Source organism: Anolis sagrei, chromosome 2 (genome assembly GCF_037176765.1).
Source record: "Anolis sagrei isolate rAnoSag1 chromosome 2, rAnoSag1.mat, whole genome shotgun sequence".
Taxonomy (NCBI): Eukaryota; Metazoa; Chordata; class Lepidosauria; order Squamata; family Dactyloidae; genus Anolis; species Anolis sagrei.
Genome location: NC_090022.1, coordinates 99,374,916 through 99,388,245, shown reverse-complemented (window position 1 = coordinate 99,388,245; position 13,330 = coordinate 99,374,916). Strand labels below are relative to the sequence as shown.

At 44.4% G+C, this 13,330-nt stretch overlaps 1 protein-coding gene across 1 annotated transcript; it reads left to right on the top strand.

The window, feature by feature from the left end:
- The first annotated feature begins 454 nt into the window (after positions 1-454).
- Positions 455-11,932, top strand: MSX2 (msh homeobox 2). The gene is made up of 2 exons (XM_060765124.2): positions 455-1,117; positions 9,738-11,932. The coding sequence occupies exons 1-2, from the start codon at positions 688-690 to the stop codon at positions 10,160-10,162; spliced, it is 855 nt and encodes a 284-aa protein (XP_060621107.2). The 5' UTR covers positions 455-687; the 3' UTR covers positions 10,163-11,932.
- Positions 11,933-13,330: the final 1,398 nt, after the last annotated feature.

The window sequence follows — 13,330 nt, the reverse complement described above, 5'->3', positions numbered from 1 at the left end:
CCTTCTCCACGCGTTTCCCCGGGGCAATAGAGACGCGCGTGGAGGGGCGGCGGAAGGAGGAGGGGGGAGAACTGAGCGCGTGGGAACGCAAGCCCAGCGGAGCCGCTCTCTCCCAGTCTCCTCTCGGTATCGCCAGCCCTAATTACTCCGCCGACTTTGCCTGTTGTTTTGGCAGAGTGACAGAGCTGGAAAGCTCCCTAATCACACCGCTCCGCTCGCTGCTGCCCGTGTCATTAAGTTCTAATTTATTTAAAAGGGGGGGGGGGGAAGCAGGAGGGGGGAGGGAGGGGGGAGGGAGGACGGGGAGGAAGAGAAAAGAGAATCCATGGCCCCGCCCCTTCTCCTCTGTACTCTAGGCGCGCTGGGAGCCAATCGGCTGCGTCACCGCCTGACGTCACCGCCCGCGCCGCTCCCCCATTGGCCGAGCCGCGCTTACCCCACTTCCCCGAGGAGGAAACAGCCTGAAGTCTCCGCTGACCCAAAAGGGGAGGGGGGCAGAGAGCGGCGCGGATGCCGAGCGAGACTGCTGCGTCCGGCGGAGCGCAAGCGAGAGATTGAGCGTTCGATTGACTCTCTGGTTCGGAGGCGAGCGAGGAGAAGGGGAAAGGACGCGGGCGGGAGGAAAAAGACCAGGACAAGGAGGGAAGGAGGGCGGGCGGCTCAGGCAGGGCGGCCGGAGGAGCCGCGATGTCGTCGTCGTCGTCGTCTTCGTCTTCTTGTTCTCCCGCTTCCAAAGCGAAGGAAGTCTTCTCCTCGGACGAGGAGGGCCCCGCCGTCGTTGCGGTCGCCCCCGCCGCGGTTGCTGTTGCTGCCGCCGAGGAGCCCCCCAAAGTCAAGGTCTCCAGCCTGCCCTTCAGCGTGGAGGCGCTGATGTCCCCCGACAGCAAGAAGCCCCCGCGGGAGCCCGCCTCCGGCCTGGAAGGCGCCGGCCTGGGCCCCCCGCGGACCCCGCTGCTCCTGCCCGCCCACGTCGCCGCCCGCGAGCCCCCCAGCAGCCCCGGCTCCGCCCGAGAGGCAGCCAAGCCCTTCGAGACTGCCGCCTCCGTCAAGTCCGAAACCTCCGAGGACGGCGGCTCGCCCTGGGTCCCCGAGGCCGGGCGCTACTCCCCTCCCCCGAGTGAGTGCGGGACCTGGGACGAGGGCGGGGCGGGGGGCTTTGGGCTGAGTTCATGTTCTTGGGATGAGAGGGAGCGGGATTCCCAGCCAAGGTCTCTGTGAGTGTCTCTTAGGAGAGGAAAGAGGAAGAAGCATAATAATATGGCACCCGGTCTTGAAAGGAGTCCGCTTCTCAGGAGGAAAAGGCGGCGAGGGGTGGAGGGCTCGGGTTGATCTCCCAGCCTGAACTTTGGAAAAACCGAGGCAGCTCTGGCTAGATCTGCACTGCCCTATAAGGCAGTTTGGAACTGCACTAGCTACGTTATATGGGCCGACGCCGAGCATCAAATGCATTTCCAAACTGCAGTGGGCCCTTCTACACTTTATCCCAGAATATCAAGGCAGGAAATCCCACATTATCTGAGTGTGGACCCAGTTCAAAGCAGATATTGTGGGATTTTCTGCCTTGGTATTCTGGGATATAGGTCTGTGTGGAAGGGCCCAGTGTAGATCCAATCTCTGCAAGGCAACCCGGCAACCCTTTGGATCGCTTGCAACTCGGCCCAACTTTAAAAAGAACTTATTTTGCCTGTAATGTAATTATAGGGTTATCTTTTGTTGTACTAGTATATTTTATCTTCTCCCCCTTCCTTTCCAAATGGAGTCTCCAAACGCCTTTCAAAAAGATGGGCAAAACGCCTTGGTGACTCAGCCCCCCCCCCTTTCCCGCCGAGCCCTGAGATCCGAGGGGAAATGATGGGGAAGCCGCTGGAGGACCCCCCCCCCCCCTTAATCCTGTCCTTAGTGATGATGGCTCTTTCCAACTTTTATGAGCTGGCGGACATGGTTATTCCCAAGTGGATCTATTTCGCTGTCGGGGAAATAGATCTGTTGCGACTTAAATGTGACCGAAACTACCTACTAGCTCCATTCTCATCCTTATTGAAAAAATACATCAGAAAGAGATAGTTTCTCTTTCTTTGAGGTTTAAGTGTGAGCGAAACTACCTATCTCCATCATGATCGTGCATTCTACGTGGATAGTCTGGGGAGGGAGAGTACTTCTATTTATCTTCTTTGAAATTTAAGTGCCAGTGAAATTAATTAGCTCCTCTATTATTATCATCATCATTATTATTATACATTATTATACATTGCAAGTGACAAGTCCTTGGGTGAGGGAAGTAAGCCTCTTCCCCTTTCCTTGTGGCTTAAATGTTAGTGAAACTACCTAGTTCCTCTATTCCATTATTATTATCATAATTATTATTCATCCCAAGTAGGAGGTAGGTCTGTTCCTATTTGGCTGGATCTACACTGGCACATAATACAGTTGCAAAACTGCATTATACGTTCAGTGTAGATCTCAATAATGCAGTTCAGTGAAGTTAAACTTCATTATATGGGTCTACTATGCTGACCAAATCATACAATTCCATTATATGGCAGTGTAGATCCAGCCTGTCTTTGTGACTGAAGTGAGAATGAAATTATCTAACTCTCCCCTATTTCACCATCTCATCATCATCACCATCATCATTACCTTTATACATTTCAAGTGACTAATCCTTGTGGGGGAAGTAAGTACGTCTGTTTCTCTGTCTTTGCGACTTAAGTGTGAATGAAACTACCTAACTTCACGAGTACATCATCATCACTATTGCTACTCTGCATTATTATTATTATTATTATTACCACTATTACTATTCATCCCAAGGAGAAAATAAGTCTGCTTCTCTTTCTTTGCGACTTAAGTGTGAATGAAACTACCTAATCTCTCTAGCACATCATCATCATTACTGCTACTCTGTTGCATTACTACTACTACTACTACTACTATTCATCCCAAGTGGAAAGTAGGTCTGTTTCTCTTTCTTTGCGACTTAAGTGTGAATGAAACTACCTAACTTCTCTAGTAGAGCATCATCATTACTGCTACTCTGTTGCATTTATTGTTGATGTTGCTATTACTACTACTATTCATCCCAAGTGGACAGTAAATCTGTTTCTCTTTCTTTGCGACTTAAGTGTGAATGAAACTACCTAACCTCTTTAGTACAACATAATCCTCACCAGTACTGCTCCTCTGTTTTTTTATTATTATTATTATTATTATTATTATTATTTACGACTACTATTATTCATCCCAAATAGATAGTCCTTTGGGATGGAGTAAGTCTTTCTCTTTCTTTGCGATTTATGTGTGAACGAAACTACCCAACTCCTCTATTACATCATCATCGTTATTGCTGTTCTATTGCATTATTATTATTATTATTATTATTATTATTATTATTATTATTTCCAAGCGGATAGTCCTGGGGGGAGTAAGTCTGTTTCTCTTTCTTTGCGACTTGAGTGCGAAGAAAACTCCCTAGCTCTCTCCTTCATCTTCTTGATCATCTTCTTCCTCATCTTCTGCTTCATCCCCGTGGCTGTTTGGGCGCCCCTTTCCCTCAGTGGCTGGCCAGGGCTCTCCTGCCAAGGCGGCCTGTCTGTCTCTCCTCCTGGCCTGCCTGCCTGCCTGCCTGCCTTCCTGCTTGCCTTCCCCGCTCGGCCTGAGCCTGGCCCCGGCTTGCCTCCCCTGCTGCACCTGTAGCCGCCGCCACCTCCCTTTCCTCCGCCGCCAGAGCCTGCCTTGGGGGCTCCGAGGAAGCGCACCTCCGCCAAGGATCCCCTTCCTTGCTTCTCCTTGCGCTCCGCCGTCCTAAGAACCGAGCCCAGATCAGAGAGAAGAAATAAGCCCCAGGGGGAAGAAGGGGAGAACTGGCATCTTAAATCGGGGAGAGCTTCTCCCAGGTACCCTGGATGCCAACTCTGTCTCCGGCTTGTTTCTCTCCTCCTTGCCTTTTTCTCGTTTTCCGGGACCAAACTGCACTTCCGGTTCTGAGTGGTCACCAATCTAATAGATATTTCAACTCCCCTTAGCATTATAACAACATTATTTGGTGGGTTTTTTAAAAAACAAAAAAGTTGGGACACTTTTTAAATATTGATGTCCTCCTTATGTCCCCCATAAACCCAGTGCGAGATTCAATTATTCCGTCCTGTAACATCCACGCGTCCCCCAACCTTTTTAAAAACGTCTCCTGCTTCATCTAAGGCTGGATCCCCACTACAATATAAAGCATTATATAACTGCCACATATGGGTCTAAACAGAGCATATAATGCAGTTCAAACTGCATGATCTAGCCGTGGAGATCCAGCCTAATCCTTCGGGCGCGGTGAAGAGAAGGGCTGCATTCTCCTCCATTCGATCAGGGGAGCCGAGTTCGGTGCAGTAAAACGGTCTGACATTTCAAAGCCTAAGGCCTGCTGGAAATAAAAGGGAGAGTCATATAAATTGTACGTGTCTCTAACAAAGCAGACTTTGCCCTTTGAAAAGTCCAAGTCCTCTTAGTGCAAATGTGTCTTATCAAGATATCTTTAGTAACCGAGTTGCTTTTGCTTGTAGCAGAAGTTCTCATTTACTAGGAGTCCTACTAGAAGCATAGCTTGGCATCTCCCTGTTACACACAGAATGGATTTTCAAAGCTTCATTTTGGCTTCTGTTTTTTAAATATCACATTCTGTCAAGTTCCTCAAAAGTTAAGTAAGGCCTGTCTCCCCCCTCTATGGATTGCCTTTCCTTCTTGCTTGATGCTGTTTGCTTGTACTCAGAAGCCAGGGCCCTTCCACACAATCATATAACCCAAAATAGCAAGGCAGAATATCCCACAATATCTGCTCTGAACTGGCATAGGACTGTCAAATATTCCACTTGAAAGCAGATAATGTGGGATTTTATTTAGCTGTGTGGAGGGGGCCTCAGTCTCATTGATTACAATAGGACTTTACCTCCAGTTCATTTGTTCAGGACTACTCCTTTACCATTTTTCCAAGCTGTCAACATTACAATTTATTCTACATTTTAGCTGCAATGAAAGACAGACCACCTTCCCCTTCTTTTAAGCTCTAACAGAAGACTTGTAATTCTAACTACAAATACCAGGATGTGTTTTTTATGTTTCAAAGCAAAAACAAAATAAAAAGCAACAACCACAGTTAAGTATATATTGGAAGTCTGGTTCATTTCTTTATAGCTCTCTTCAGAATTCATTCATGTCTGTGGCTTTGTTTGCTTGACTTTGGAGCAGATTCGGGTTAAAAAAACATTCAAAACCCATCTTGAAGCTGCTTTTTCTTTGAAACCAGGGTTTCAGCTGATCTTAGGAGAACTTCCAAGTAAATGTATTTCAAATGTAGATGAAATGTATTGGGAGAGGCAACAGATCCAATTCCTAGAGTCATGAAGTTTTCTAAAAGGCATCTATTTACAGATTACTACATAGCTATTACAACACACACACATAGTTTCTTCTCAGAGATAACCTTTGCACATCAGTGGAGTTTACTCCTAGGTACAGGATCACAGCATAAGGATTCCTGTCTATGGTGTCTCATTCTCAAATGTGATCCTGTGGTGTGTAATATCTGAGAAGAATGATGGGAAAGAAGGTAGGGGTGATTTTTGAAAAGAGGTAAAAGAAGACACTATGGTGTAAGGTAGAGAGAATAGGCTCAACATGTTTCAAATACTATAGTCTATATATATAGTAAAAAGATTATTGAAGTTTGCAAATAGAGCAAACTCTCCATCATATTTAAGTAATTGCCATTATGACAAGGAAGTGTGGGTTTTGTATAGGAGTAAGCTATAACAGAAATATGCTCACACATTATAAAAACCATTACATAGCTTGTAGAATATCAAATGCCTTCCCATCCCACAATTACATTATACTTTGGGAAGAGATGTTAGGCTATTGAGGCTAATTAATGCTGGTCTTCATTTCTATCTTCACTTGGAATGTATTTTCTCATATTACAAGACTTTCCATACTATTTTTCAGGCAAATGGAATATAACCTGCTAGTCTATTCTTCCCCTATCTTAGCTGAATGGCAAAATCGTGATAGACCCTTGAGCAAGGCTGGAATCCTGTATAGTTACTTGAGAGGAAGGAAATTTCAGTACTTCAAGACATTTCAGTGGGACATTGAAGCGTGTTTCTGTATGATGATACACAAATTAATTTTACTGAAGGCAGACGCAATATAATATCCCTAAACTTCATGCTTCGCATGTGATGCACATGACACAGTTACACAAGATCCTCAGTTTTAGTCCTAAAATATGCTTTGGGAACACCAAAAAGAGAAATAGAAAAATCCGATTAGAGTAACGCCTACATTGGGATTACTAAAATGTCACAATCTTGGAGTTCTGCTAAATGTTTTGGTGATTTTTAGACATCATAAAATTTTCCACCATTTTTGTAACCTTTGAGTGCTCAGAGTAAAGTGTTGTTTAAGGCTGATTTTTCTTTTTATTCATGGACCACATAGCTATTTTTATTTTTCAGTTACTGTGAGTGTTGTTCCCTCTCTCCGGTAGACACACAAATTGCACTGACTTTAAATAGGTCTTGTTGCCTTGCCATAGATGAGTACAACTCTAGAACATTTTACCCACTTTGGTGTATTTCAAAAAGCCTTTGAAATGCTGAAAAGGAAGACAGTTGTGCAAACATCAATAACAAAGGCTACTTCTTCCAATCCAGTTGCATAACTATGCTAACATTTATTCTGCAAAGTCCCAGATATTTAAACTACCATAAGTTTAAGCTGAACACCATCCTGGCCAACATTGGTTTCTAAAACCAGTTGTTCCCACAAAGTTCTCCCAGAATTCTGAGTCTGAAATCCTCATCCTTGATTTGATTTCTATGTGGATTTTGATTCTAAGACTTGGATCTTTGATGCATCTGCTTGAAATTAAATCCCAATGACCAATATGCTTTAAAAATCATGCCAAAGGCAGCCCAGAGTTTTGAGGCAGGCAACTCCTCTGGTGCATTTATTTTATTCCCCCCCCCCCCTTTCTCTTCTCATAGGATTTCTGAGCCCTGGAACTCTTTTGTACTGAAATGCAAATTGCGCTGAAAAGAGTTAGGACTGTTGCTATGTAAATTACAGGCTTTGAGTTGTAATGGAACAAGATATGAAACAAATTCCACATTTTGTATTAGCTACAGATGTTGTGCAGCTATATATTTTTAAAGATTAGCATGTGTCATAAGAGCTACATGTTGAACGAGTGTCTCAGCCGTTTGCCTTCCTTATTTTTTGTTGTTCCTGGCCAAGAATACAGGAACCTCAATTAAGGAGGGGAACCGAATGACAGACAACTCTTTGCTGGCAGGTCACAAGTCTCCCATTGATTTCACTGAAAGCCTTGGCAATGAACACAGACAAAAACAACAGCCAATACAGCCCCCTCCCCACTGGACCCTCTTCCAGTATCCTCAGGCAAAACTTCAGCTAAAATGTCTGATCAAAGATGTCATTCACACAGGATAAATCATAACAAGCAGTGGCTGGGGATGCATTTATTGCTCTCCCTTATGAGACATTTTGTTTTTTCACTTCTAGTTAGTAACCGACTCCTTTAGTAATATGTTCCACTTTCAGCTTCAGTGGTGACCTGTAGGAATTCCTGCTTCCTTATGTCTTACCAAGAGGAACACATGGATAGCTTTTTAGATTCTTGGTTGTATGACAAAAGACTTTCAGGGATTCTCGCTGTTATGTTTTAGACCAATAGTTCCCAGCCTTTTTTTTTTAACCAGGGACCACTCTCCAACATTAGTACCAAAAGGGTTAGAAATCAGTTTTTGGTCAACTGTAGGTTTGGTTTGGTTATTTGGGGTGCTGATTCAGAAAATTACATTGGACAGACCACATCAGCTCTATTTTCTGATACAGAACATATGCCATCAGGTAGTCACCATCTGCTCGCCCACAGAAAACCATATTTAATAAGCCTTGGCACTATAAGAGGGTTTTGTGAAACTGCCTACCTGGCCTGAAGATCATATTTTAGTTCTTGCAGACCACTGGTGGTCCATGGACCACACGTTGGGAATCACTGGTTTAGATAGAAATGTCTACAGAAGTTCATGTTTGATGTTGGATTCACTATAATGGGTGGATTTCCAGTACACTTTTACATTCATGTCATGATTTATCCTTATTGAGATATAATGTAAAGTCAGGAGGTCAGGTGTATACCTATATTAATACAACTGCCTGCCAAAAGGCTTTTTGCATTCTGACTCCAGGAATCCTTTAGCTAGTCTGGTCACTGACTTTTGGGGAATTCTGGGAGCTGTAGTCCAAAAGAGCTATGTCTCTAATCCCTAACTATATTAAACAATATCTCATAAACACTGTGGCCAAATTCTTTATTGGTTTGACTGTTGTTAAAGCCATTACATACCACTACAAATTTGATACAGTCATCACAGCCATAGTGCTCTGAAAGTAGAAACAAAACACTTGACAGCGCACTGTGTTGTTTTCCAGCTGTACACTATAATGCTTGCAGTGCCTACAGAAAATAGGTCTGTTTTTGCATTTATTATAGGGTATGTGCTACAGTCCTGCTGATGCAAGGAACAGGACCATAACAGAATTCTTTAAAACTTACTGAATAGATTATAAGTTTTTGGTGAGCACAAAGAAAGGCCTGGAACAGATTGGGGAAATTGTGTAAAATATTCAGACTGAGCACTCAAGTATGTGCTTGAAAATATAGGGTGCTAATGTGGCAAAAGTCATTGATTAGGCACTCAGCGGGGAGCCACAAATGGTTGCAGGTCTCTGTCCAGGGTGTGATGGGAAATCCAAACCCACTGCTATGCAATGCAGTACAAAAACAACATTCAAGAGGAAACTAGGGAGGGCAAAGCACTCCATCAGTGATTATGTTTGAGAGATTTGCCAAGACTGAGATGGTTTTAAACAATGCAGATGAAAACAACATAATTGAAGTAAATTGTTTTGGTATGTTGAATATGATGCCGTAAAACTTAATGGATTGGATCTTTGATTCCATGCAAGAAGTATAGCTGGCTCTTGTAACTATGTATTTTTGATAATGTTAGACTTTAGACATCCATTACCATCCTTATGAAATTGTGCTGTAAGCAGTACTCTGATGTCATTATTTCCATCCTCTGTTTTTAAACCGTTCTGCTTGGTACCTGGGTTTTGCTGTTTTCTTCTATGGTTCATGTACCCACACATAAAAGGACACCGCCTTCTTTCCTTTAATGTCAGTGTCTTGTTTTGATGTTGTTTCAGGTTGTTGGAAAGGGCGGGGGGGGGGGGGGTATACAAAGAGATTTGGCTACCACTGTGCCATGCCTTGCCTTGCCTCCCAATTATAGTCCCTCATCAGCATAATTGGGCTAGTATTTGGATATATTGGGATATTGGGTTGTTGTGTGTGTTTCCGGGCTGTATGGTCGTGTTCCAAAAGTATTCTCTCCCGATGTCTCACAACCTCTGAGGATGGCTGCCACAGATGCAGCCGAAACGTCGGGAGAGAATGCTTCTGGAACATGGCCATACAGCCTGGAAACACACACAACAACCCAGTAATTCCGGTCATGACAATATATTTGGCTATAGTTTTCCTATTTTGAAACCATGATCGTTGTGTATGCTGGGAGAAAGGAGGGGGATGTTTCTCTGCCCTTTGACAGCTCGCTTCCCCTACTTCTTCTGAAGGGACTTGTCTTTGTTGCCTCTTGCAGGACACCTGAGCCCCACAGCTTGTACCTTGAGAAAACACAAGACCAACCGGAAGCCCCGGACACCTTTCACCACCTCCCAATTGCTGGCTTTGGAGCGCAAATTCCGCCAAAAGCAATACCTCTCCATTGCGGAAAGGGCCGAGTTCTCAAGCTCACTGAACCTCACAGAGACCCAGGTCAAAATCTGGTTCCAGAACCGGAGAGCCAAGGCAAAGAGACTGCAAGAGGCCGAGCTGGAGAAGTTAAAGATGGCCGCCAAGCCTATGCTGCCTTCGGGCTTTAGCCTCCCTTTCCCCATCAACTCCCCGCTCCAGGCAGCCTCGCTTTATGGGACATCCTATCCTTTTCACAGACCTGTGCTTCCCATCCCACCGGTAGGACTCTATGCTACTCCCGTTGGATACAGCATGTACCACTTATCCTAAGGAAGAAGAAGACCAGAGCGCAGCAGCAGCAGCAGCAATGCGATAAGGAACATTCAGGCGGATCTTGCACAATTCAAGAGTGCAGCAGAGGACCATTCCTGGGTGTTTTTTCCTGCATGCTTGTATGTGCCTTACCAAGTATATAGAAGTTTGACCGCAGAGCCTGTATTCTGCAGGTTGGGGAACCAGCGAGTGTGAGCTCAACACTCAGAAGCTGACCCTGAAAAAGAGGTGGTGTTTTGTTTGTTTTCAAAAAAACATACATGTTTAAAATACTATAGTTTTTGTATATGGGATGGGGGAGAAGGAATCAATCATTAAATCATGTGTTTCCACAGCATATAAATATATATACATATATGTATACTTTCCCCTATGATGATGTCCCCAGTTTAAAGTGAATTATTCACTTTCTGAGGTGAAAAGTTTGCCACCTGTGCCTTTCCATGTTTACTCAGAAGTAAGCCCCACTTTGTGGAGTGGTGCTCACTCTCAATTTCGTGTGTGCATGTGTGAATAGATAGGAAGGCAGGATGAAATGTGTTCTTCCAGTGGGGGGAAACATAGGTGTATAGGCAAGTTTTATTTATGAAACAGATTTAGCAATAAAGGGGGACTTCAATGGAGGCCAACTGACAGGCAGACTCAGGGCCCTTCCACACAACCCTATATCCCAGAATATCAAGGCAGAAAAGCCCACATTATCTGAATGTGGACTCAGATAACACAGTTCAATGCAGATATTGTGGGATTTTCTGCCTCGATATTCTGGGATATAGAGCTGTGTAGAAGAGTCCTAAATCAGCCCTGCTTTTCCCCACTTAGTTCTCCACTGAACTGCAGTCCTTCAACCAAGATGTCTCAAATGCAAAAGGCTAGAAATAGATGAGGGAATTGAATTGGGCTGATCCAAACAGGCAAGTGTGTGTCTTCCAAACTGCTGTCTTCCAATATTTGTGATCAATGAGGTTCATAAAACGGGATTGACTCAGAACCAGTGTCTTTAAGGCTACCATTCTGAGGAATCCCACCAATAATACTTGATTTATTTGAATGAAAATGGAGGGGGGGGGGGGGGCTTAGGAAAGAGGCATGAAGAAAAGCACTGTTTTCAGTGTGTGTACCTGAATATGCAGAGAGACTACCAAAACCTGTTGCAGATTTGTGACTTTTATTGCAATAATCTGTGTTTAAACCATTGCTAGCTTGGTACAAATGAATTTTGCTTGGGAAATGTTGAGTATCACTCATAGTTCTAGGAAACCAAACTGAACCAGGCTATAGGAAGCAAGAGAATGCCATCTGTGCTAAAGACAGAGCCATCCTCTCTTTTTTTCTTTTAATATTTTGGAGTGGAAAGGAAGGAAGGAGGGAAGGAAGGAAGGAGGGAAGGAAGGGAGGACCAACATCTGTTAAGTGTACTTGGCATTCTGTAAGCCACTGTTCGAATTATTTTAATTTTTTAATTATTATTGTTGCTAAACGTTGTGGGGAATTGTCTCTAGAGGATGCAGGTTGCTGAAAACATGGACTTTCCTAAAATGTATTTCAGCACGTTATGAAAAAGATAAGAGACTCGCGATTTGTTTTCTGTTTGACCCGCTCCTGGTTGTGTTGTGCCCATTAGTTGCCCATTAGTCGACTTCTGCCCCTTTCCCCCCAGCATATTAAAATCCCTTTGAAAGGGATGCCTTGTACAATTTTATATATTTTATTGAAGATTTATTATTTCTTACCTCTTATTTAGAATTAAATTAAAAACTTGTTTAATCCTGTGTTGTTTGTCCATTTTTGGAGTTTTCAAAACATACAAGAGAGTGAGCCGTCCCCCCCCCCCCCCCCCACCTTCTGAGTCAGCCTCAAATAAATACTGGAAACTGGAAAAAGTAGAACATTTCTGATTGGGAAGAGAAGTCAGATTTGAAACAAATAGGCAATCAGAAACTGCTATTTTAATCGTTATGATTATCTAGATTCTAAACTTCTTCATTCATAGCCGACTTGAGTAAAATTTCAGTGCAGTTCAGTGATCTTTTCAAGGATCAAAAAGGGGGGCGTAAAACTACAAAAACTGATCTGCATGTGTTGTTGAAGGCTTTCGTGGCCAAAATCGTATCAAGAGCGACTTGAAAAACTGCAAGTTGCTTCTGGTGTGAGGGAATTGTCCGTCTACAAGGACGTTGCCCAGGGACCCCCCCCCCCAATGATGTTTTGATGTTTTTACCATCCTTGGGGGAGGCTTCTCTCATGTCCCCGCATTGGGAGCTGGAGCTGATAGAGGAAACTCATCCGCGCTCTCGAACCTGTCAGTCCTGCCAGCACTGGGGTGTTGTGAGTTGTGAGTAATACAGCCGGAAAAACTCACAACAACTCACTGATCCGAATTGCCCGTCCTGGTAGCTCAGTCTTGGTCTAGGCGTGTGTGTGTGTGTGTGTGTGTGTGTGCCTTCAGGCTGCCTATTTTCTTAGGGCAACCCTTCAGATTTCACAGGGTTTTCTTAGGCTAGAAATACTCCAAAGTGGTTTTGTCAGTTCCTTCCTCTGGTTAGTACTGGCTCTAGATATACTCCAGGGCAAAGCTCCTGAGTTAATTGGTCTTTGTCCTGGGGACTGCATTGCCCTCAACTCCAGTTATTGGAAGGGCCTCGGGGAGGAGAAACAAGGAGCCCTTCCACACAGCCCTAGAACCCAGAATATCAAGGCAGAAAATCCCACAAGATCTGCTTTGAACTGGGTTATCTGAATCCACACTGCCATATATTCCCGTTCAAAGCAGAAAATGTGAGATTTTACTTAACTGTGTGGAAGGGGCCTAAAAGGTCTACAAAAGCCATTTATACATGCAGGTATCAGGAGATGGAAATTCGTCCATCTGATCTGCGCTAATTGGGAAATAACTTAGTTACAAAATGAAGTTCCCCTCCAAGACAACGGGGTCACCACGTGCACCCCACAGACTTCCACGGGGATCTTTTTTGGTATCGGGCACTATTAGGCAGCCTGTGTCCGCGTCTGGAAGGCCTTGTCCTGCTTTGAGGAGCCGGTTTCTCTGTTCCTAACCAGAGGCTTCCTTCCTCCGGTCAGAAAATGCCCCCCGCCCCAATGAAATGGGACAATCCGAATTCAAAGAAATTAAAAGGTGGTCTTTCGATGGAAAAAGAGGCGTCC

What these genes read in the sequence shown, in the direction of transcription:
- MSX2 (XM_060765124.2), top strand. Translation starts at nt 688, where the DNA reads ATGTCGTCGTCGTCGTCGTCTTCGTCTTCTTGTTCTCCCGCTTCCAAA. An exon ending in GCGCTACTCCCCTCCCCCGA is followed by an intron (nt 1,118 to 9,737) that starts GTGAGTGCGGGA and finishes TGCCTCTTGCAG; the next exon opens with GACACCTGAGCCCCACAGCT.